The sequence below is a fragment of the Zootoca vivipara genome, chromosome 5 (assembly GCF_965207765.1).
Source record: "Zootoca vivipara chromosome 5, rZooViv2.hap1.1, whole genome shotgun sequence".
Taxonomy (NCBI): Eukaryota; Metazoa; Chordata; class Lepidosauria; order Squamata; family Lacertidae; genus Zootoca; species Zootoca vivipara.
Window position 1 is genome coordinate 20,321,298 of NC_142588.1, and position 26,301 is coordinate 20,347,598.

Sequence of the window (26,301 nt, forward strand, 5' to 3'; positions counted from 1 at the left end):
TTCTCATGCTGGCCACATGACCTGGAAGCTGTACGCTGGCTCCCTCGGCCAATAATGCGAGATGAGCGTGCAACCCCAGAGTCGGTCACGACTGGACCTAATGGTCAGGGGTCCCTTTACCTTTACCTTTTAAAGGGCTGGAACCCTTCACCCTGTGTCCCTCGAGGCTTCCTGCTCCTCCCAATTTATTTCGATTAATGGTTTTGTCTTTTTTTGTGAGGCAGCTGCCTTTTTCTGGTGGGTGTTGCCTGTTTTTTGTCCGTACGTTGTTTGGGATAGGTGTATGTGTTTCATCTGTTTGGGGGAGATTTTGAGCATCACCAATTTCCATTCTGTGAAACGAGTACCTTGGGGTATCTACAATGGTTTTAGATTTCTAATTGTGCGCACAGGCTCAAAAATGTTGGGGACCCCTGTTGCATGGCTAGTCCAATACAAAGTTTAAGGTGCTGTTTTTTATTCTATGTTAAAAAGAAAGCAGGGAAATGTTTGCAAATAACCGTAAGGTATTGGATGTTCTCCAGAATACTGAATTTGCACTCACTCAAACCCTGCACTCTTTACTGGCGCTTCATATGGAATTGAGTGAAGAAAAGAGAGTCCCACATAGTCACACTACTAGAAGGCAGTAGCTGCTTGGACCTGTCTTAAAGGTGGGAATCCATCAAGGAAATTTCTCATCAGGAGAATACAAGAAAGGGAAAAGCATGGATTGTGAAAAGGAAACCAGGATATTGAACGGAGAAGACAGCAGTTAGTCAATAGTGAAACAGAGGTAAGGAATGGCTCAGTTGGTAGAGCATGAGACTTAAGACTCGGGGTTGTGGGTTTGAGACCCACGTGGGGGGGAAAGATTGCTGCATTGCAGGGGCTGGACTGGATGATCCTTGGGATCCCTTCCAACTGGAGATGTGATCAAGCATAAGGGATTCAGATGAGGAAGGGTGGAAATAGGTTTCGGTAGCTAGGTTAGGTTAGAATGCAATGGACAGCACAGAAGCTGAAATGGGTTTGGAGGAAATGTGAAAGAGGGGCAAAGCATAGCTGCCAAGTTATCCCTTTTTTTAAGGGAAATTCCATTATGCTGAATAGGCTTCCTCGCGAGAAAAAGGAAAACTTGGCAGCTATGGGGGCAAAGTCTGGCGTACCAACCTTTATCAAAGTGTATTATTCACAGACATTTATTTATTGAAGCCATTCAAAGCATGCAACAGCATCTGTTAAATGTAAGTCCTAAGGGAACACTTTTGCAGCTGCATTTTGCAGGCTTGTTTTTCAGAATTTGTTTTTCTGAAGACATGAAGACTGAACACTTACATTATAAAATACAACCACAACTCCATAAAATGAAAGAAATTCCTTTCACTACGGTACTTAGCTGAAGCCTCCAGTTCTTCCAGCTAGTAAAAGTTTTCATCATACTTGCATGAGTCAAAAAGTTCAAATGTTCAATATGTCTTCTTTTTCTGGTTCACATGCTGTTAGTTTGTTTTTCATTATTGATTTTAAATTGTGCTTTTAAATGCTCTTTGTCCAATTAACTTATGCAGTTGTATTATAAACAGGACTGTTGCATGCCACACTGAGCATCTCTGGGCAGAGAAAGCAGCTAAGAGATACAATTAAAATTGGTTGGGAAAAAGGCTTTTACCATTTTTTGCTGAACAAGCTAACTGGGACTGGCAGCTGAAAGGCAGAGCTGGATGCGACATTTGGCAAGACAAAAGCCAAAGTGTGTGGAATATACATTTGGCTGCTGAAATGTAGATCTAGTTATGTGAACAAGGTTACTAAGTCACTGTGTTGTGAAAGAAGCCTTTTCCCTTTCTGTAAAATTATCGTTCCCATCTCCATGTCACTATATACTGTACATGCATAAGTCTGAGACTTGAAGTAATTGCAATTTCACAATTACTGAGGGTGGCTGCACATATTACATCTGTTTAAAGAATTACTTATGTGATGCAAGAAACATCAGTGTTATTTTCAACAAGTGTGATGCTTTGAGTTGTCCTAAATCTAAGTGTGCTATTGTGATTTCTGTATTTCAAAAAGAAAAGAAAACTACAAACTGGGGAATATGATCTATAATTATAGGAAATACTTTGAAAGCTGACAATTCAGAATCTAACAATCTACTCAAAACCCTGTATCTAAGGGTATATTCATGAGCAACATTATGGCAAAGGTGCTTCTTGATACCCGGCCCTCTGCCTTTCAAAGCCTTATAAGAGGCCGATTCAGGGAGGGCCTGAGAGGGACTTATAGGACCAAGGTGTTATTTTGGATACCGCCAGGAGGTGTAATGTTATTAATGTAATCTTGTTATATTTATAGTGCTGAAACCGTTCTAATGATGGTTGATTTTGAGATGTTTTCCCGATTCCTTTGTGGTAAGCCGCTATGAGGGTGATTCTCTTTGCGGAAAAGCGACATACAAATAAAAACGATGACGATACTCAAAACCCATAAAATTACAGTTGCAATTATCTATGCAATATATTATCTGTCAGATTTACTATATTCAGGTAGCTGCAGTAAATTTACCCCCAAGAGTACCATTTGCAAATATATGAGGCAACCTAGGGAGAAGTTATTAATAAGCACAGAATGAAGTCCCTAGACTCCGTTTCTAGCTGTGATAAGAATTTGCATTCATACCTTTAATTAGGAAAGTTTTGTGAACTCTGAAACTCCTGCTGACCAAAGGAGGGCAACTTGGCTCTTGATATGCTCTGCACACAGTAGGCTACCGCTTCAAACCCACCAGCAAGCAGTCACTGACAGGTCTCATGTACTTGTCATTTGTGATTTATACTGTGGGGAATGGAGAATGTAGCCAAGGGTAATGCGCTTGTGGGAATTTGAGGTCTGTTTTTTTCACAGAATGTACTGAGTATCAATATGGGCAACGCAAGCTTGACAACAAGGAGGTCCACCGCCATTATAACATTGCAGCCATATGCATCATAATTAAAATGTGTATTTGGCACCTGTACATTTCTACAAAATCCACTCAAATGCATACAGTTACTGCCCTACATCAAGGGTGGAAGGGTCTCCCACCCCCCCATTAAGCACCACTGTTCTACAGAAGAAGAAATCAATCCTGGGCCACACACAGGTATTCCACTAATTGTCTTTATTAAGTGGATTGTAGGCTTTAAAAATCTTGAGAGTCCCATGGACTGCAAGAAGATCAAACCTATCCATTCTGAAGGAAATCAGCCCTGAGTGCTCACTTGAAGGACCGATCCTGAAGCTGAGGCTCCAATACTTTGGCCACCTCATGAGAAGAGAAGACTCCCTGGAAAAGACCCTGATGTTGGGAAAGATTGAGGGCACAAGGAGAAGGGGACGACAGAGGATGAGATGGTTGGACAGTGTTCTCGAAGCTACCAACATGAGTTTGACCAAACTGCGGGAGGCAGTGGAAGACAGGAGTGCCTGGCGTGCTCTGGTCCATGGGGTCACGAAGAGTCGGACACGACTAAACGACTAAACAACAACAACAACAAGGCTTTTTAAAAAATCTAGTTTGTATAAGACGGGTACAAATATCTGCTGGAAGTGTAAAGAAAAAGAAGGCTCCTTTTATCATATGTTGTGGTCTTGTAAGGTAACAAAAGCATTCTGAGAAATTATATATAATGAGTTGGAAAAAAATGTTCAAACTAACTTAAACAGAGGCTTTTCTACTAGGAATTGTAGGTGCTGACATTCCAAAGGAGTATAAAAAACTTTTTATGTACACGATGACAGCCACACGGATGTTGCTAGCCCAGAGATGGAAAGAAGACAAAGTCCCTACCAGAGAAGAATGGCAAATTAAACTGTTGGATTATGCCGAAATGGCAAAACTGACCGGGAAGCTCAGGGACCAAGAAGACCAAAACTTTAACAAAGAGTGGAGAAATTTTGTAATTTATCTTGGAGACCACTGTAAGCAGATGAAAACGTTAGCAGGATTGCAGTAACACTCGCAATGTAGCAAATACTATGGACACAATGCAGTGATATAAAATATGGACTACTGAATAATATGCTGTTGAAAGGGTTGACAATAGGACCCGTGGTGGGGAAGGTGGAAAGTACAGATTCGGAGGAATCTTTAAATATTAAGGTGTACGATTGTCATATTTTTATACTTGTAAAATCAAATAAAAATTATTTTTTTTAAAAAAAAATCTAGTCTGAATACAGTAAATAAACATAAACGCCATACAATAAGATTGCATCTTGCAAACATTTGACTTGCGCAGATTCTGCTTCACACTCTTGGCTGCAGCATCTGGGTTTATTGGGGGAAAGGCCCTTCGAAAGCAAAGAGCCAAGGAAAAAAACCTCTCCTTTAAGTGGTGTTCCTGCCACTTCTCTGCAAGGAAGATCCCCAGGAACAGGGGAGAAGTGGGTAGAGACAGGAGAACAGTGGTACCCCACCAGCATCTGCTGGGAGGGGGCTTTGTGGAGGGTGGGGAGAGAAGGAAGGATGGCGGGGGGAGGAGAAAGCAAACTCGGGTAAGCCACTTGGCATGGCTTCTCTTCCTCTGCCTTGGCCTCTTCCCTCTTCCTGCTCCTCCACAGTCCCAGAGCTAGAGGTTGATGCATCATGTGTATGGCAACAGAGGTTTCATGGCTGCCCCCCCCCTTGGCATTGGTCAAACACTGCGTGCTCCGGCTGACCGGGGAAAGTTTCCGTTCTCCCAGCTTAGGTGGCTTTGGCTCAATCTCCGGAGGAAAGCTGTCTTTTCAGTAGGGAAGGGCACTGTCAATCCCAGCAGGGTGTGGCAGCCGTGGCGTGGCAGTTGCTCTCCAGGCAAGGAGCTGACAGCAAGGAAAGGGTGGTTTGAATCAGCCCCACAGCAAGCATTTAGAGTTACCAAAGGGGAAAAGAGAGAGGTGGCAGTCTAGTGTCCCAGCTGGGATGGAAAGCAGCAATCCAGGGAGTCTACGGCTCCTGGACAATAAGCAACTTTGTGTATCTCTGCCCAGAACCTAACCCTTGCATAAGATGCAATCCCACTGTACCTAGGGCGACAGAACCGAAAATTTAAAATAAAAATGAGACAATCCCTAACATTATTGAATGATCAGGCGGTGCTGGTTGTTGGGCTCTAGCAGGTAAGCCCCCCCTCCCCAAACACAAACATTTTTAGTAGGATTTACTAAATTACACAGAAGTAATGAGATTGCATTGAAATACAACTTGTTCCTGAGGAAGTGTATGTAGGATCACAGCATGCAATGTGGGTTTTCATGACAGATATTGAAATGGGGATGGAGACAGAAACCTTTCATTGTTACTAACATGAAGAGAGCCTTGCTTACTCTCCATTTTTCTTTCATGTCCTACCACTTTTATTATCTTTACATTATTTCTTTATTAAATCTGGGAACCAGGCAGAGGGCCTTCTCGGCGGTGGCGCCCCACTGTGGAACGCCCTCCCATCAGATGTCAAAGAAATTAACAACTATCTGACATTTAGAAGACATCTGAAGGCAGCCCCATTTAGGGAAGTTTTTAATAACTGATGTTTTAATGTATTTTTAATCTTTTGTTGGAAACCCAGCCAACATTATGACTGCCTGACCTCATGATGGGTGGAGCAAGCAGAACTCCCAGTCGACGGCGACTGTCATAGTGAGCACCACATGGGCGGTAATGGGTCAGGATTTGCTCTTTCACGCCTACAAAAATGGTGTCTTCTTAACCTCTTCCTTCTCCATTTTCCCTCTGTTTTCCCCCAAGGCCAGTCTTGGTCCAGAGCTGCCTTCTTCAACAGCACTGTTCAACTTCCTCCTAGACACCACTGGAAAAAATCCTTGCCTTTTACACTGGGCTTGGCGTTGACGAACTGCTATACCCACCAAACTCAATGTTCAAGGGATCTCTCAAAATTCCTGGAACAGAAATTAATTAAAAGTTGGAGGTGCATCCCGCTCTCAGGTTGGAGGTTTCCCCCAGTCCTGTGCTAGATGTCTATCAGAAGAGGCGGCGAGTGAGGGCAAAACGACAACTTTGCAACCCAGAGTAACATTCCTGATGCCAGGCAAATATGCTGAATAGTCTGATTATGTGCAGCAATGTGGCACTTATAATGTCCATACATGAATGCACAGGCAGACTTCATTTGCAGAGAATGTGAATTTTTATGTGCTATCCTGATGCTAATTGTATTCGAGACATTCAGCCAGATCTTGATGAAGGTATGTCAATAAACTGCTCACTTTCTGTGGTGCTGAACTCTGTAAAGAACCCATCTGTAAACTGCAGCACATGTTCTATGCTTCCCTCTGCCAAAAAGTTAGAAAACACGACATACTAGCTTTCTAACCTTTCATTCAATGTGTCTGTACTACTGACTCTCTGACAGAGATTCATACTCTTTCATGCTATTAATGCTCATTTCCAACAAGACAGATTTATTTTTTAAAAATTTTTTTTAAAAAAAACCATCCTAATTGTCATGCTGTGTCATCATCTGCTGAAATAGTGAAAATCTTTTGTAGCTCTTCTTGTAAGTTCCTTAAGGTATTATTTAAATAAAGGGAGGCGCTAAATAGGCTTTCCTGGATAGGTTTGAGTCCAATTCTATTTTTAAAGAAGCATTCAAAGACTTTTTCTCCAGATTGGGTGACATGGATGAGGAAACACCCAAGATGGCTCATTTGTTCAAGCCTTATTCACACACATGCTACTATATTAGAATAGGGAAATCTGGCTTTGTCAATATAAAAATGGAAATTTAATCTCAGTCAAAGATCCTACTGAAGTACACATAGGATGAAAGATTTCAATACTTATATTCTGGCTAGTCTTAAAGATTGCCCTGTAGATTTAAATTGTATCTTCAAACTGACAATACATTAATTCCTTTCTCCTAACTCTACTATAACAGCACACTGTCCAAAACCACTAAATTAAGCAATACCTTAAAAGACAGACTAACAGCTGCTTTCTCCCTTATGATTTCCAGTGATAGGGCAGGTCTCCCAAGTCGTAAATAATTCCACAATGCAGGAATGTTTCCTTGACCTTACAGGTACAGTTTTAAGAAACAATTCCACACGTGGAAGTTACTTTTGGCAATTGGTCTCAACCCAGTTATTCCGAAAAGAGGGGCTGGAACCCCACAAAACAAAAATATTTTAGTTTGACCTTCAGGTGGGAGGTGACATTAGGGTTGAAACAATACATTGGTGGTATGTGTGTATGGACAGGAACTGATAGTTTACAAAGAAGGAAGTTATTTCTGGATCTTGATAATAATAATATAATAATAATTTATTATTTATACCCCGCCCATCTGGCTGGGTTTCCCCAGCCACTCTGGGCGGCTTCCAACCGAATATTAAAAACAGTACAGCATCAAACATTAAGAACTTCCCTTCAGATGTCTTCTAAAAGTCAGATAGTTGTTTATTTCCTTGACATCTGATGGGAGGGCGTTCCACAGGGCGGGTGCCACTACCGAGAAGGCCCTCTATCTGGTTCCCTGTAACCTCACTTCTCGCAATGAGGGAACTGCCAGAAGGCCCTCGGTGCTGGATCTCAGTGTCTGGGCTGAATAACGGGGGTGTAGACGCTCCTTCAGGTATACAGGACCGAGGCCGTTTAGGGCTTTAAAGGTCAGTACCAACACTTTGAATTGTGCTCGGAAACGTACTGGGAGCCAGTGTAGATCTTTCAGGACCGGTGTTATGTGGGCCCAGCGGCCACTCCCAGTCACTAGTCTAGCTGCCACAATCTGGATTAATTGCAGTTTCCGGGTCACCTTCAAAGGTAGCCCCACGTAGAGCGCATTGCAGTAGTCCAAGCGAGAGATAACTAGAGCATGCACCACTCTGGCGAGACAGTCTGCGGGCAGGTAGGGTCTCAGCCTGCGTACCAGATGGCGCTGGTAGACAGCCGCCCTGGACACAGAATTAACCTGTGCCTCCATGGACAGCTGTGAGTCCAAAATGACTCCCAGGCTGCGCACCTGGTCGTTCAGGGGCACAGTAACCCCATTCAGGACCAGGGAGTCCCCCACACCCGCCCGCCCCCTGTCCCCCAAAAAGAGTACTTCTGTCTTGTCAGGATTCAACCTCAATCTGTTAACCGCCATCCATCCTCCAACCGCCTCCAGGCACTCACATGGGTTTAACTAACAGATTTTAAAATAATTTGGGGTTTTATAAGTGATGCAATCCCATCAGGCAAGTGTTCTTTAGTAGAAAATCACTAAAGGTGGAGTCCAATGATGGTACAAATATTATGTTGCTAATATGCTCTGAGAACGTCAGGTAACAGAATCATCAGATGAGGAAACAGTGACCAGTCCAATTCTTGGTGCCTCCCCTCTCATCTTTGTTTTCATGTGTCACTCTGACAGACAGAGGTGTTGAGAAGCAGCCTCAGCTTGCACTTCATATTATGTTATCTCTCCCCCTTCTCCCTGACAGCAAGTTGTGTGACTGTCAGAAAGAGCAAGAGTCTTTCAATTAAAATTAATTAAGCTGCAGTTTAATGCAACATGATTTGTCATCAGTCAAGGGTTCTCAGGCTGGTATTTAAAACAAATAACAAAACACCCAAAGTGCTTTGAAATGGCAAGGTAGCACTTCATTTACTGTAATGTCTTCTTCACTCTTCTGAACAGGTCTCCTCCTATATTTCTCAGTGAAGACCAATAAGGAGGTGACTGCCATTAGGTTTTAAGATTCTTTCTAACAGTAATCGTGGAAAGGGGAAAAAATGGCTGCATTTTCAATATGGGGAAGAAAACTAAAATGGTAAGCTATGTTTTTGTGGCATTACTCTACCTTGATTATTCCTGGGCAGTTTGCCACACATTTTTAAACAGGAGCAGCTGCTATTCAGCATGGGCAAGCTGATGACTGGCAAAATACAAGGCTGGCCCTGTCTACAGAATCCCCATCATTAAAATTACAAAGTAAGTGATGTAGCCAGTTTACAGGAAGGAATGCAAGCTAAACAGGATGGTTTTTTTCTCCATTATCTTTAACATAATTCTTCCTTTTTCCCAAAAATCCTCTTTTACATTGCAGAGTACCTAGACTGCAGTGGATTTATCCCTGTGGCAAATTAGTCCAGCAAGAATAACATTTTAGTAGAACTATTATACACTTGGTGCTCTTTAGTGGTTCAATAGTAGCTCAGCACTGACTCGCAGCTCTGAACAGGTGCCAGCTCCCTGCTTGTGCACCTGCCAGAAAAACAATTTGAAGCTTCATCATGCAGGGCTATTCAATTCATTTTTACTTAATTAGCTGCAATCTAAGACACTAGTGGGAATTCCTAAAATGACAGAATCATTTTGCTTGTTTACGCAAATTGAAGTTCAAGTTCAGGGCTTAATTCTTCTCTCTCTTTTTGGAGTTGTGCTTACTTGTGTTTATGATGGGATGAATTTAGAAAACAAAATGAAAGGTAGTATATAAAACATGAAGCAGGAATTTCTGGATCAGATGCTATTGGTCTATACCATATTGGAACATTAATAATCTCCCTCTCTCTTTCAAAGTGGTAATTCTCAAAAATGCTGCCTTGCAGACAAATGTCCTTCCCTAATTACTATTTAAAATGACTTGCAATCAGAAGGAATGCAGAGAGTTCATTTCCCCAACCTTCAACAATAAAGAAACCCGTGCTAAAGCGAATGAAAAATTTCAAGAGTTTCAATTCGCGTGGAGCCCAATATTGACAAGCATATTGCAAAAATAATCCATTTGCTTGTTTATCCGAAAAGTGAGGTCACAGTTTTAAAAAATAAAGACAAAGGTCCAAGTGTATAGATTCAGATACACTCATAGCAATGCTGACCCTAATAAGCAAAGCTACCGTACTTTTTCGTCTATAAGACACCCCCATGATAAGCCCCCCTATTTGGGGGGACTAAAATTAAAGAAAATGGGAGGAGATGGCCCAGAGTTGTCACCTAACTGACAAACACTACCAATCGCAAGCAACGCACACCAAATTGACAAGGCAGCAGCCAATAAAAAGCAGCCCTTGCAGCAGACACCATTCACCCACCCAATTGCAAGATCCTGCTGGCGGCTGCAACCAATCACACACACACACCCTCTGCACTATCCATGTATAAGACGTGGAGAGACTTATGTAGAGACCTGTTCTGAATAGAGATATTGGATTCATGTCCCATTAGAGTCATACCTCGGTTTAAGTATGCTTCGGTTTGAGTACTTCAGTTTAAGTACTCTGTGGACCTGTCTGGAACGGATTAATCCACTTTCCATTACTTTCAATGGGAAAGGTTCAGGTTAAGTACAGACTTCCGGAACCAATTGTGTACTTAAACCGAGTTACCACTGTATACATACTGAAGCTAATTTTGGTCATCTATCCCTTTAAAAATCCCTTGCCCTTCCCTGTGGAACCAACTGCCATAACAGTCATCAACAGTTATAAGGTTGAAGCGACCTCTGCTTCAGAGGATCTGACGAAGTGTGTATTACACACGAAAGCTCATACCTTGAAAGCTTATATTTAGTTGTTCTTAAAGGTGCCTCTGGCATTATTAAAAATTATTTTTTCATCTTTCATCTTGTTATTTATCATGTATAAGACGAAACCCCCCCCCCCAATTTTAAACTTTATTTTAGAGTAAAGAACCCTCGTCTGATCCACAGGAAAGTATGGTATATAGTTCTATGTAATCTCAAAGTACTCAAGTAATCCAATAAAAAACCGCCAAACTTACCCAAGACCCCATATTCTGAAAGGGAGCTATTGCATACGGTGTAAGGGGCTTGCTGCTCCCACAGATGATTCATAGGAACACAGGTCCCCTTGTCAACATCTTGATCATGGAGCACATGGTGGCGATGGCTACAAAGATTTTTAAAAACACAATGACGTTTTAAGAAAATATATTTTTAGGAAAAGAAACTGTGGCAAGAGCACACACAGAACACTTTTCGAATGTTCAGAGTTCTTCGGAATTATTACAACAATCACCCAGCAAGGCAGCTTGGTATTATAGCCATTTGCAGGCTGAGGACTGAGACTGGGAGATGGTGTTAGCCCCAAAATGGAACGCGAGCGAGGTCCCAACTTAAACTGATGGGATATGCGCAGCTTGCGGACCTAACATATAGAATCAGAGAACAAGAAGAACATACGTTTAAAGAAGACTAGAAAATGTTTACTGAATATTGGGGGGGGGGCAGTTTTGCGTACATTTGAAAACGGCAACATTAAGATAAATTCAGCAGTGTACATAAGTTTTGATGGATGGAATACACTTGTACCTTGGAAGTTGAACGGAATCTGTTCTGGAAGTCTGTTTGACTTCCAAAATGTTCGGAAAGCAAAGCGCAGCTTCTGATTGGCTGCAGGAAGCTCCTGCAGCCAACCGGAAGCCACGGAAGCCCCATCGGATGTTCGGGTTCCAAAGAACATTTGCAAACCGGAACACTCACTTCCGGGTTTGCAGCATTCAGGAGCCAAAATGTTCGACTTGCAAGGCGTTCGGGATCCAAGGTACGAGTGTACTGAATGGATTAGTTTATGTAAAATATGCAGGGATTTATGTTGTGCAAAATGAACCATGGAAAGAGAAGAAGGGAAGTCAATGATACGTTAAGGTTGTTTAAATGAATATTCTAAACTGTAAAACAGAAAATTTAATTAAAAAAAATATATTTAAATAAATAAATACAACGTAAACCTTAAAAAAAGACAGATTGCGGTCATCAGCAGTCGTTAACAGCCATCAACAGGTTCACCACTCCTATCAGTCCATCATCCATTCCCACCCCCCCACCCTCTGAATATACATAATGGTCTGGTTGATTCTGTTTCAGTGTATCTGACGAAGTGTGCATGCACACGAAAGCTCATACCAAAATAAAAACTTAGTTGGTCTTTAAGGTGCTACTGAAGGAATTTTTTTTATTTTGCTTAAAAAAAGAGAGAGACTGGAAGATGATGGCTTGTCTTGGGCCACAAAGTGAGTTTCTGGCTGAGCTTAGATTTGAATCTGGTATTTCTCAGTTCACACCCTTCCCCATTACACAAAGTCTCTCATATTATTTTCCACACGTTTGGAAAGATTAAAGCTACAGCTAAATTTATAAAAAATCAACAGTGGCATCCAGTATGGAAACTACCATTCACTGCATCTAGGCAGTCGCAAGGGATTAACCATTACTGTTATTTTAAATTAAAGCTCTTCAATATCTCAAGTATTAACTTCTGACAACAGGCTGACATTGCTGCAGATAACTTGGCAATTGTTGCTGTGCGATGCATGAAGCTTTTAGTGGCATGCAGTTACACTCCATAAAATATGAAGTGTGGAAGCCATTACACAACAGGGCTGCTTTCGCTCAAATTATAATTAGCTGTGAAATTCTATTCCTCGTGCCTTGAGTCATGCGCAGCCTGTATTGTGCACCGGCTTTCAGCTCCTTGAGCACTTCTCAGGTTCAAGTCTTGAAAGAGCTGCATCTTTCGGTCCTCGTTGCCCACCCTTCATCGGCTCACTGCTTAGTGCCCTCTAGAGTTCCATTAATCAGCATTAGAATGGTGCACTAAGGAACATTATCAAAACAGAGATGACTGAAGTAATTACTGTAATCCATTAACTCCCTGAGCAAGACTAACTGAGTGAAACACACCAATATGTTCAAGCTCTACCACCACTAAAGGAAGAAGGGCTATTACCCTGATAATAGCTATTCTGTGGTGCACGCCTGCCGAAGCTGAACAAATTGCAAGCAGAAATTCTGTTCTTCTAAAGCATCTTAGCAAGAACCGTTCACCACTCGAAATAGAAACTAGTTAATGTTATAAAACAGGAGCCAACGGTGTGCCGAAGGTTAAAACGCGACAACGACAGAAGTGCAATGGAGGTGGCCATTTTTGTCGACCCCTTTCCCCATAAAATGCCTCTAGCAAACGATCTACACTTCGTGTAGCAAAAGACAGTAGGCAAATATGGTGGGACTCTAGACCATATGGTTTCCGGAAGCAAGCGGTGGGTAACCATTAAAAAAAGTACGTTCTCCCATATGTAGTCCCTAATCTCCCATATGCAGTCTGATCTGCTGTAGCTCATTTCAGTCTAACAGATCATTGATCCAAATAATGTACAGATTGGCTCTAAAAGTCAAAAATCTTCCAACCTGCATGAGCACACTGAAAGAGAAAATAGTTCAGTGGGTCCAAATGGGATCTATTGCAGCATATGATGGGCTCTTTCTCCATGGGTTCCAGCCAACCATGCCATAGTCTGGACATTCCATTCTATTTTCCCTCCCCCACTTTTATTATCCCTCCTCCCACAAAAAGACAAGGTTCTGTGGTCACTGAGTATACTGCTCCTAGCTGTTTTGGGTTCCCCCCTGATCTTAGTCCCCCCCCCCAAAAAAATGTTTTCCCCCGTCTGCAAATCTTAGAACTCCCCTACACCGGCCGATACATCCAGTCTTCAGTATGGATGGTGCTGTTTTGGCTATCTAAGGACAGGTACTCAGTAAACAGGTTTGCTATAGTATAAAATCAAATAATTTTAATTACTGCTGTATTATGATTGTATTTTGTGTCAGCTATGTGCTGCCCTGTTGCGACAAAAGATTGCAGTGTGAAGTGTCCCTCTTCCAGATTCCTGTCATTCAATTTCATTCTCCTTCCCACTCGAACCTTTCACCCTGAAACATGATGTTGTCGTGGGCATCTGTCTGTCTCGAGAGACAATGGAAAGCGCCTCCGGGGGTGAAGCCAACATTCCGGAGAATCACAGTGCCTGCTGTGGCTGCAGAGACCAGTAACTCTTAACCTCTGCCTCCCATGTTGTTTTTGCTGCGTTAGTAGCACCCGAGTGATCTCTCCAGGACACAAGCCTGGGCAGCATATATGGAGGTCATGGGCTGCTCAAATGACGAGACCCCCCCCTGCCACTCTGATGTAAACCGAAACAGAAAGGCAGCATGTATTATATACCTGTTTTTCTTTGCCTGATCTCTTTCCTTCCACCATCGCAGTAGCCCTCCCTAACACCTCTTCCTGAGCTTTTGCAATTACTTCTTAATTCAAATTCATGTTCATACTCAACTACCTCATGCAATTACATGTGCATTCCCCTATAGCATTTAACATATTACCTGTTACAAACAGCAAGACATCCATCCTTCAGAGCGACCCAGTTTAGCATTAACTCACAGCAAAATCTGTATGACATTTTCTACCAGATGGCCAGCAGCCGTATTATACAACTCACCTGAAAGTGCCCCTTTCTACATCCTGCCCACTTAGTCGGACATGGATACCTTCCTTCAACAAAGACCCAAAAGCCATGTATTCCCCCAAGGCCCAGTCGACAACTCTGTTCTTTGTCATTTCCAGTCGACTTCTCAAAATCCGAGAAAGTCCTAAATGGGGAGAGGAAGGAGAAAAGTAGCATTACTGACTATTACTGACTGCAATTAGCAAAAAAAAAAAAAAACCATTACCAGGATACCAATACAGTGAGGGGGGAAAGTATTTTATCCCCTGCTAAATTTGCCCGTTTGACCCCTGATGAAGAAATGACCAGTCCATAATTTTAATGGTATGTTTATTGTAGCTGTGAGAGACAGAATAACAACAGAAAAAACCCCAGAAACCCAGAAGACAAAAGTCAGAGATTGATGTGCATTATAATGAGTGGAATAAGTATTTGATCCCCTATCAACCAGCCAAATGTCAGGCTACCTGGTATCTTCACTGTATGTAACGAACTGAGATTGTTGTTATTCTGTCTCTCACAGCTACACTAAACCTACCATTAAAATTATGGACTGGTCATTTCTTCGTCAGAGGGCAAACGGGCAAATTTAGCAGGGGGTCAAATACTTTTCCTCCTCCATTCCCAAGATGAAGACTGGAGCACTAAGAAAACGGAAAAGAGGATGTAATACTGATAACTAAATGGTGACCTGAATGTCTCTTTGATTTTCCTCCCTTCTGAATACTTCTGATAGTCATTCACAATCCAGACAATTCAATTCAACCACAAGTTCATTGTCCTTATATTGATAACATTTCACACAATTAAGCTCCAGCTCTATTTCAGTTCTTGGTCTTAATAATTTATCTCTCCACCTACACTGCTCCATAGGTAAACTTTTAACTGTCACAATTCCTGCTTGCTAATCACACACTAAAACTGAATACCTCTTTTATTGTACCCATCAACGGTGGTATACTTTTACACCTCAAGTTATTAGCATACTCTATTTCTTTTTAAGAATGTTACTAGAGTACCGTAAGACTGAAGGCTTGGAAAACTTATACTCCCTTACATAAGCAAGTTCCAATATTGAAAGTGTCCTGCTTTTTGTTCCACTTTTTAGTTATTCAAAACCCTTCATTGTATATATGAGAGAACCTGCTTTATTCATGAAATAATATAGTCAAATAGCTGTCTAATACATGAATTAACCACATCCTCAGCTTCATTCATGGAATAAGCAAATCCTTGCCTAATTCAATACTGTATTTTTATGACAGGCAAAGTTTCTGTCTTATTCATGAAAAGTCTTGCATAGCTAGCTGTGCTGTTTCATGAATAAGATTTTGCTGAATGACTTTGGCAAGCAATATTTCACTTATTTTATGAATAAAGCAATTTCAAAACTGTAGTATGGTTGATACATCAAATCCATATCAACCTAACAATTGCCTATTAAAAATTAGAGGCACCAAGCAGATGGTTCACTCTAAGCATCGTGTTACTTTTCAGTGTTTCAGGAACATGTGTGCATATTTAATAAAATATTTACACATCAATGCATAGCAACAGAGGACAGAACTAGAAGCTACACTTTGTATACAAGGATTTCTCCAGATACTTACTAATGAATAATGATATTTTGATTTAATAAGAAAGTGTATGTTAATTACATGCCACTTGAAAACAAAACATTGAAGATGTGTAATTGAAAGCTTTGCTGTAATAACGTCTCAGGAATTTTAATTGTATAAAACAACCCCTGTTGATCAATCTCAGAGGAAGGAAAATAAATAAAAGAAAGACAGATGTGATCATCAAAAACATTATTCAAATTTCACACAGCTCATAATGTGACCCACGTTAGAGAATGAATCAATGCAGGTTACAGACCATGCAGCAAATGTAATTTGCTAGCTCTGGCAGGAAGACTCAGACACTGGCTTCCAGAGGCAAAAATCTCTGCAGAGGCATTTTTAACAATGATATGTAATCCCTCAAATCTTGTTGATTCCCTTGAGAACCTCTCTCTTTCCAACCTCTGCCCAACGTCCACCTTTTCTTCTACATTTTCATCACTTTTAAGTGTTGTGCAAAGCATCAGTTGAAACATTTTTCTTTAAAGAATGTTTTTACAACTAAAGAAGCCCCTCACATAAATGCAAGCACTGGTACTATTAATTTAACACTAATTCAAGTGCCCACAACTTCCCTAGTCCTTTGCACAATGTCTGCCAGACCACTGAAGTTAACAATAAACTCATGATTGCTTCAATTCAATAAGGCTGAAAATAATAATTAGCAAAACTCATTAATGCTGCTTGTAGGAGCATTAAGCCTAAACAAAAAAGAGAAACATACAAACTCCTAGCTGGTAATGCTGTGCACTTGTAGTATGTACAGCAAACACTACTTTTTAATGGAAAGGGATATGAAAGGGAAGAAGTTTCTTCTGTTCAGGAAACAGACGGCGTTCCAAATTCAGGACAGGGAGAATCAGCATGCAACTAGCAAATATCCTCCTGTCAACGTTGCATCTCTAGAGAAAAAGGAAGCCAGTGCTGGAAATATAGTAAGAATTAAGTTCTCACCTCCGTGTATTTTAAATCCTTCCAGAGGCACAGAGCTGGCTACATTTCCAATATGAATCAGCATGTCTTCAGGAATTCCAGTTGGAGGGCAAGTCATGCTCTTTGGTTCTCCGTCCACATTAAAAAAACCTGAAACATGGGGAGACATGTTGAAAAAGTACAGAAACTTTTTCCAGAAAGATCCTGCTTGTTTAGAAAAATCCCATCCTGTGTAATAAAGTCCCCTTTTAGAAACACACAAGTGGGTGACCTGGAACCAAATGCTAAATTGCACCCCCAGCCCTTAAGAAAAGTGTTCCTTTTTGCCTGGCCAGAGTGCTAAACAGGCATTTGTAGTAGTTTTTGGAGTTCCTGGGGGCAGGGGAGAGGGAGGGTACATCTTTTTATGGCTCATTTGTTTGCATATTAAAATGGAACTTTATTCCAGTTTGGAGATCTGCCAAATTGGGAATGGGGATTTCAGGCCAACCCTGAACTGCCAAGAGTAATTTGGGGAAATAGAGAGGTTAAATGTACCCAACTCTCTTGGAAAGGAACAAATGCCTTCTCTTTTCTTTTGCTTTTTAAAAATGCTGGTATGGAGCCAGCTCCCAGCCCCCCCTCAATTTTACTTGTTTGTACACCTAGAAAAGCATCATTTGAGGGTCATTTGAGGAGCTAAATATGACAGAAGTTTTTGTACAGTTAAAAAGCAATGGGGGGGCAAAATAGCTGCTGCAGCAGTGGTTTTTAAACAGCAAGGCAAATCAGAAAGGGGAAGCTGACATAGGCCTATTTCTCATGAAATGCTAAGCCACACCATGGGTAAGCATAAATGTGCAAGCATGTGAATACTCACAGCCGAAACTGCAGCCCCCTTGCTAACTGCAGCTAAGGCGTGGTTTGATTTAGTGTTATGTCAAGACCCAGGCTCATAGCTTGTCTCCCTCAGAAAAACTATAGGCTGCAGCCGAGATTTGTCCTCCTGCAATCTGCATCTCGCAGCCACCGCAGAGAAGGGGAAAGGGGAGACAACCACGTTCCCTCCTATCACAATAAACCATGTTTTACTGTGACATCGAAATGCAGCCAATGAGATTTACAGCAACACTTCCTACCTGGCCAAGGTGAATCAAGCCAGTGCTTAATGTGTAGGATTTTATTGTCTTTGGATCGAGAATAAGCTTCCTCACAAATCTTATCGTACTTTGCAATTTCTTCCTGTAGAATAGGGGCAAAACGTCATGTGGCAAATACCACAGCAGGAATGCAGAGGGACAGGGAAAATTAAATTCCATCAAAGCAGTAATATTCAAGTTTTTTATACCTAGCACAATCCCTTAGTCACCTTTACAAACAATTAGTTTTTTACCGCAGATATATATATATATAGGTAAAGGTAAAGGGACCCCTGACCATTAGGTCCAGTCGTGACCGACTCTTGGGTTGCGCGCTCATCTCGCATTATTGGCCGAGGGAGCCGGCGTATAGCTTCCAGGTCATGTGGCCAGCATGACAAAGCCGCTTCTGGCAAACCAGAGCAGCACATGGAAACGCCGTTTACCTTCCCGCTGTAGCGGTTCCTATTCATCTACTTGCATTTTGACGTGCTTTTGAACTGCTAGGTTGGCAGGAGCTGGGACCAAGCAACGGGAGCTCACCCCGTCACAGGGATTCGAACCGCCGACCTTCTGATCAGCAAGCCCTAGGCTCAGTGGTATAACCACAGCGCCACCTGGGTCCATATATATATATATTACACTGGGAGTGAGGAGAATTAGGAGGATATTGGGCAGAAGCCACTTGTACAAGCCTGCTCACAGGACTCTGGGGAGGAACAAGGATTTCCGAGTTCCTACAAAGCATGGCATGAATTTAGAAACCAGGGAAGGGAAGATCACCAGAGGGTGGGGATAGGTATCATGGTCACCAAATCAGCAGATCCTTGCACTTTTCTATCATTGGTCTGCCAATAATAATAATAATAATAATAATAATAATAATACTGTAATAATTTCCTCAGCCACTCTGGGCAGCTTCCAACACACATCAAAATACATTAAAATATCACAGACTAAAAACTTCCCTAAACAGGGCTGCCTTTAGGTATTTTCTAGATGTCAGGTAGTTGTTTATCTCTCTGACCTCTGATGGGAGGGCATTCCACAGGGCGGGTGCCACTACCGAGAAGGCCCTCTGCTTCTCGCAGTGAGGGAACCGCCAGAAGGCCCTCGGCACTGGACTTCAGTGTCTGGGCAGAACGATGGGGGTAGAGACACTCCTTCAGGTATACTGGGCCAAGGCCATTTAGGGCTTTAAAGGTCAGTACCAACACTTTGAATTCTGCTCGGAAACATACTGGGAGCCAATGTGGGTCTTTCAGGACCAGTGTTATATGGTCTTGGCGGCCACTCCCAGTCACCAGTCTAGCTGGTGGTAAAGAACTCGTGGTTCTCTTTTCTCTTTATTATTCATCAATTACATACTGCTCCTTTTCTATCAATGGAAAGATAATTTAATGAAGAATGTAATGGAATAACTTTTATGAAGGATTATTTATTACAACAGCAGTCATAAAGAAGGAACATGAAACACACAGAAAAAGTGAGATATACAGGTTAAATTGCCATGTTGGCACTTTGCGATAAGTAAGTGGGTTTGGGGTTGCAGTTTGAGCACTCAGTCTCTAAAAGGTTCGCCGTCACTATCTTAGGAGCTTGGAGACAGAAAGGAAAATAAAAAACGGAAAAAAGAGGTTACAGATGGGAAATGTCCGGGAACCCAAAGTCTAAACTCAGAGACCCTGGCTTATGTCTCGCAGCAGGACTCAGGATCCACCCTGGGCCTCAGCCTATCACGATGAAGCCTGCTAGAGGCCTTTCCCTGAATACTCCAAATCCTACCATTTATTAATTTCTAGGGTTTAGAGGTGTCCCCTGCAAATCCAAAACACTATTTTGCCTGCATAATTTTTGCTGCTACTGCTGCTGTGAACCAATGCACCACTGCATACCGTTCTTGCTCTTCGTGTTTTTATTTTTTGAAATTACTGAGACAATCAACAGATTTCCACTAAGGAAAATTTATTTGTAAGTTTTAAAGAATAAGTCAGAAGTTATTTCCTGACCTAGAAAAATCAAAACAAGTCAAACCAGTTAAAATAGAAAGCTACAGCAGTATTACTTGTTACAAAGCCAACACCATCAACGATCCTCTCCACTGCTAGCCTTGTTACCTCAAACTCCTGCAGCGTCACAGTTCCATCAGCTATTAGCTTGTCGGCATACTTCTTAAGCACAGGCACCTGCCTGTGAATCTGCTTGTACATCAAGGGCTGGGTGAACATGGGCTCGTCCATTTCATTGTGGCCCCGTCTTCGGTAACAAACCTACATATTTCAGTCAATGCGATGATCACGGTGAAAAGGGTGATAATAAGAACAATGAATGGCCATTGCTTTCTAAAGCTTTCTCTATAATTTACTTTACAGTTTGCAGTTCCCACCAGCTGTAGCTCTCTGTACACACCCAGTTCTGGAAAGAATTCCAGAAAGGCTGAAAGCTCAGTGAGCAGATACTCCCCCCCCCCCCATTTTTCTTCCTGACTTAGCTCGCTCAGTCCTGACAGAAGTTTGGTAGTCTCCCTGACACCATCAGAAATCAAAACACCCAGGAATCTACAGTTAAATCCCTGAGCCCTGAAAAATGGCAAGAGAAGCCTGTGCCAGGGTGCCAGTGCCATCAGCTCCTGAAGCAGCCCTGAGAATATTTTGTACTATTTATTTGAATTAATATTTTAAAACTGTGAATCCGTCTGTGGGAGCTTTGGCAGAAAGGTCTATAAATGCAATAAAGGAATTAATGCTTCAAGCTATTTAGTCTTCTTCTTTGGAGAGTGTGCTTCCCCCCAAGATCCCAGGGTTAATTCCTCTGGGATAGCTTCCCAATTTGACTCTCGAGAGTTCCTAGAGACTAAAATGCATACAACACAAGAGGGCTTTTTTCTCCCTCCTTTCCTTGTACTCTCTTACAAAAGCATAGTAATTAAGTATGGTCAGGAAGCAGCAAGCAATAAAGGCACATAAGTCAGGTCTGTCTTTTTTTTAAAGATTGTGGGATTGTGTAAATTAGCTTTCGAGCCTGGACAGAATGTAAACCAAAAGGTTACAGATAGCAGTAACATTTTCCCTTATTATCTGTGGGGTGAAATACATTTTAAGGGAAATACCTAGGTAGATTCAGAGCAATATTGTGTCCTGTTCTTAATTGACTTTTAGATGCTACAAACGGAAATGCACAATCCATAATTAACACTACATCATCATATTCAGAACCTACTCCAGTAAGTTCAAAGTCCAGGTTTCAAAGACGCTGTGTGCACATACTTCAAGTATTTCAACGTGTTACAGGATTATGCCGATTTTCTCTTTCCACCACAGCTCCTCAACCTTCAATGGAGGCTGTTTCGGAGCCCCTCAACTCTCATGAGAGATTTGAAGGGGCACAAAGAGCTGTAGTGGAAAATGGATGCCCACCTAGCCCCGTATGCAGGGAAGACCATTCAATAGTAAAGAATGATAGTACTTACCAGATCTATAACCACATCTTTATTAAAAGTGTTTCTCCAATCTGCAGCTACATTGCAGACATACATCACTGCTTCAGGATCGTCAGCATTGACATGAAAGATAGGTGCGTTGACCACGCGAGCAACATCAGTTGGATAGGGAGATGAGCGAGCCATTCGTGGATCAGTAGTAAAGCCAATCTAAAACGCAATACTTAACATGTAGTTTTTAGTGGCAGTGTTTCAAAGTGTGTTGAGAACTGACATTTCAGTTTACAGACTCGTTATTTATACAGCAGGATGATATGCTTTTCAGTTAGGAAGAACAAGTTGTGAAAGTTATCACATTTCATTCTTTTCATTTGTACATTAACATCATTTTATTGGTGCTGGAGACAGGGACAGCAAAAAGCCACCACGTCATTTCATGACAATTCATGATCAATTTCGACATAAGTAATAAAACACTTTGCCTTCTAAATTCAGAGTGACCCTGCATAAACAGCAGAAAAAACTACTTTCTGTCTTCCCTTGGATTTTCCCCCAGTCTTTCTGGTAACGTTTTCCAAAAATAACATTTAGTCTTCCTTCTCATAAAGGCTTCCTGTAACCGCAGAGCAACCCCTTGGCTCAAGGGAAGAATGTAATGCGCTGTCCACTATCTATCATGAAGGCAACGGAAAAGCTTGCCAAAAGCTATTAAGGAACCCCGACTTGCTACTTCTGCTTTTTACCTGATTGTTGACCACTACATGAATGGTGCCATTGGTGGTATATGATGGAAGATCACTGAGATGAAAAGTTTCATAAACAACTCCTTGCCCAGCAAAGGCAGCATCACCATGTAAAAGTACAGACATAACCTAAGTGGAGAGGGAGTTAAAAATTACTGGTGCTATCCATCCGTCAACAAGTTTCACAAATCCCTAGTTTAATTCACTCCCCCCCCTCCTAATGTAATGCAAGTTGTAAAGAATCTGATACGTCACTGAAACGATCAATAACTGATGCCATCTGTTCCATATGGCCATCTAGGATCCAACTGAGGATTATGGATGGGCAAGATCTGTTGTAACATGGCTTGGCAGCAAGCTATTCTGCCAGAGGAGTTGGAATCTTGCTCTCAATCCCTTGTCAAAGTAGCCATTCAACAAAACTTGTTTCTGACCGAACCTCTTTAAGAAACTGCCATTTTGAACATTCATGGCAATTGAAAGTGATTAGCTTTAAACGAAAATGTGGGAGAAGCTATGTGCCTCAAACATTTTGTACATTGACTCAACTGGGGGGGGAAAGTATTCTGAAGACACAAGTAGCATATTTTTATTTCAATAGATGAAATCTACCATAGGCTATTAGAAATGAGGTCAAGCAGAAGTTATTATCCAGGCAATGTTACCTTCTTCCCTTCAGTATCCCCTCGGTAAAACTGCTCAGCTTTGGTCTTCCCTTGTACAACAGGATCCACTGCTTCCAAATGAGATGGGTTAGCCACAAGTGATAGGGTGACCTTTTTGTTTGTTGCTCGGTTGATCCTCTCATGGTACATTCCCAGGTGATATTTTACATCCCCAGATCCCTAAGACACCAGAAACTATGAAAGTCCAAACACTATCATCTCAATGGCTGGGTTCGTATTTAACACTAAATGATAGCTTATTTAGCTAGAGTCTGTCTTATTTGTACCTCTTAATCCTCAACAGCCAACTGTGGTTTGACTGGAGCCAACAAACTACCATTGTAAATTATGGTTTGAAGATGACTTGTGACTCAGCTTGCGTTGTGTGATTTATCATTATATCTGAACTTGGCACCCTGACTTAATCCTATTTTGCTTTGTCACTGCACCTCTGCTGTCTTCCTGGCCACAGAGACGTGAAAGAAGAGTGGTTAGAAAATGAAACCAGTCACACCGGGATGAGATGTTCAGTGGCACTTTCACAGATCTCTGTGCAGAAACCCATTGGTCCTATTTGGCAGCAATCCCAGCAGAAATGATCTGACACAGATTGTGCTTGCAGGACAGCCTCCAGTGCTCTCCCAAGACACAGCCTGCAAAAACTACAACTACTTGAGATACACCCCCAGCAAATGTTCCAGCTCCACCCTTTGAGAGGTAGCACCCTGATAGGAAAAGACCACCTCCCACATTTCTGAGATATAACATCTGAAAGCCCTCAGAATACAAGTCTGAATATGAATCTAACACACACAATTAGCCTTAACTCTAGTTTTAACGAGAAAGAATCCATTAGTAATAATGGCCAATGAAGTTGTAGCTCACCTCATCAGCTGCTTCGAGCTTTGGGTCAAACTGACAAAAGATCTGTTCTAGCTCCTTTCGGATAACATTGGCCAGCACATTCAGCCTTCCCCTTGGAGACCAAACAAAAAAAAGTCGGGTGAATGAACCGCACATAGAAGCTATAATAAGCAACTGCAAGTAAAATCACAGCTTCTGTAGAGCGTTGAATACTGAGTTCCAATTGTCTGGTTCAATACCACAAACTTATCACCATTTTATGTTTTTACTAGCTTCCCATTCAGTTTGTCTCAGTAGCAGCAACTTTATTTTTATAGCACCTGAAAGTGTGCAAGATTTGTTTGTGTGTGTTTATGAAATAAAGTGAAAACATTGCTCAAACTGGCTTTCTTAAAATAAATAAATAAATAAACAGAAACAAAAGAATAGGGAAACTAAGGAATAAGAATATTATGGAAATAGCAGTATGCTGAAACTTTAAAATGTAACTGTGTTAACAAATGTAACTATTACATGTTTTTAAACTGCACACTGCTGTGTGATCATGATCATTAAATTAAAACAGGCAAATAGTTACCTGTGAGGCATGCCCATTATAACATACTCAATTCCCATTTCACTAGATTTGTCAATGATGGTTTTCAGAGCTGGGATCATTACTTCACATCCTTCCAAACCAAAGCGTTTTTCTGATGACCATTTCCGAGCAAGGAAATCCTCAAATCTGTCCATGAAGATAGATTTAAGAGAGAGCCCTTATTAAGGAAGTGAAGCAACAAGCAATAATTCTATATTATTTAAAAATAAAGAGGTAATAATGAAGAGAGGGAAAGAAACAGCATGAAACAATCAGTAAACTTAGGAATATCACTGGGTAACACAGCTGTCTAGACTGATGATATAATGCTTGGTTATTTGCCAGCAACAACTATACTGGAATACATTCCTTGAGAATCAATAACCAGAAAAATAAAGCTATCCTTTAGTGAGAGGTTTTAGTATCTTCTTTTTTAACGCAAGTAGACTAGAACCAATGTACACAATTAAAAATTATTCTAACTAAAGCCCTCTCTTTTTAAAACAAAATATTAAATGGGGAGAAGCATCTTTATGATCACTTTAGGAGCTAAAGCTACCAAGATTTTGCAAGAACCGTTTATATCATGGGGTCAATTAATACTATGAATTACTTATTTCTTTAAAATTTTATCCTGACTTCTGTCTCTCATGGGGCTCTCAACGTGGCTCATAGTAAGCAGTCCAGTTAAACATGCAGTAATATAATAATAATAATAATAATAATAATAATAATAATAATAATAATAATAATTTATTATTTGTACCCCGCCCATCTGGCTGGGTTTCCCCAGCCACTCTGTGCGGCTTCCAACAAAGATTAAAATACAATAATTCATCAGATATTAAGAGCTTCCCTAAACAGGGCAGCCTTCAGGTGTTTTTTAAATGTCAGGTAGTTGTTTATCTTTTTGACATCTGGTGAGAGGGCGTTCCACAGGGCAGGCGCCACTACCGAGAAGACCCTCTGCCTGGTTTCCTGTAGCTTTGCTTCTCGCAGTGAGGGAACCGCCAAAAGGCCCTCGGCGCTGGACCTCAGTGTCCAGGCAGAACAATAGGAGTGGAGACGCTCCTTCAGGTATACTGGGCCAAGGCTGTATACCTGAATATTGTCCTGAATATAAGCTTTACTTTCCCCAAAAAAAAATCGACCATGAAAAGTTAGTGTAGCTTAAATTCGCAACCTTACAAAAATTGGCTTTTACCGATATCACTGCTGAAACAGACATATGGTAAAACGGAATGGGTGTGAGTGCCTGTGGAATTTTAAGGGAGTGGCTTATATTCAGGTATTGTCTTTTTTTCTTTTTTCCCCCATTAAAGTTTAAAGGTGCGGCTTATATTCGGGTGCAGCTTATATTCAGGCCAATACGGTATTAGTTGTAAATCCCTTAACAAATATCAGTAGCATACTCATTGCCCCCAAATAGAAAATTGTGCCATGTCTACAGACTACATCTTACTCAGTTTTTCAGTTGGTAGAGCATGGGATTCTTAATCTCAGGGTTGTGAGTTCAAGTCCCACTTTAGGCAAAAGATTCCTGTATTACAGGGGTTGGACTAGATAACCCTTGTGGTCCCTTCCAACTCTACAATTCTATAATTCCATGCTTACCTGGAATTAAGTGCCAATGAATTCAGTAGGACTTACTTCCAAATAGACAGAGTTAGGATTACACAGTCAGTTCCCACTAAGCATACTTAGAATTTATAAAACCGATAAAATCTTAAGGTACAAATTGGAAGTGATTAATTAAAATACCTTACTCTTTTGACCTGACAGATACTTAACATCCTAAACAGGATTTTTCTTATACCAGGTTCTGAAACTGCAGTTTAAAGTAGCCGAAATTATGGGTTAAGAGAAACCCTGCATATCTAGAAATACGCAGCCCCCTTTACAATTCCCAGAGTTCCTTGAGAAACAAGCAGGGATACTCCTAGCCTTTCATTATCTCCCTTAGCACAACATTCCTGTTGACCCAATTCTCCTTTCCTGTCTAACCCATTCTTTTTGCAAATGGAAAAACTCCCAAATATTCAGTTCAGAATATGCAAGCTAAGTGATTTTATGCAGGACACACAG

General features: G+C 41.3%; 1 protein-coding gene across 1 annotated transcript in view; it reads right to left on the reverse strand.

Annotated features, from left to right (window-relative positions):
- Positions 1-26,301, reverse strand: part of OGDHL (oxoglutarate dehydrogenase L) — a 64,800-nt gene that overhangs the window by 12,630 nt on the left and 25,869 nt on the right. Inside the window, exons 7-16 of the mRNA XM_035137810.3 lie at positions 24,217-24,363; positions 23,661-23,751; positions 22,776-22,955; positions 22,111-22,239; positions 21,398-21,577; positions 20,046-20,198; positions 17,929-18,031; positions 16,832-16,960; positions 14,250-14,400; positions 10,728-10,855 (exon numbers count right to left, since the gene is read on the reverse strand). Coding sequence (XP_034993701.3) covers positions 10,728-10,855; positions 14,250-14,400; positions 16,832-16,960; positions 17,929-18,031; positions 20,046-20,198; positions 21,398-21,577; positions 22,111-22,239; positions 22,776-22,955; positions 23,661-23,751; positions 24,217-24,363 — 1,391 coding nt within the window. The remainder of the gene's footprint in view (positions 1-10,727; positions 10,856-14,249; positions 14,401-16,831; positions 16,961-17,928; positions 18,032-20,045; positions 20,199-21,397; positions 21,578-22,110; positions 22,240-22,775; positions 22,956-23,660; positions 23,752-24,216; positions 24,364-26,301) is intronic.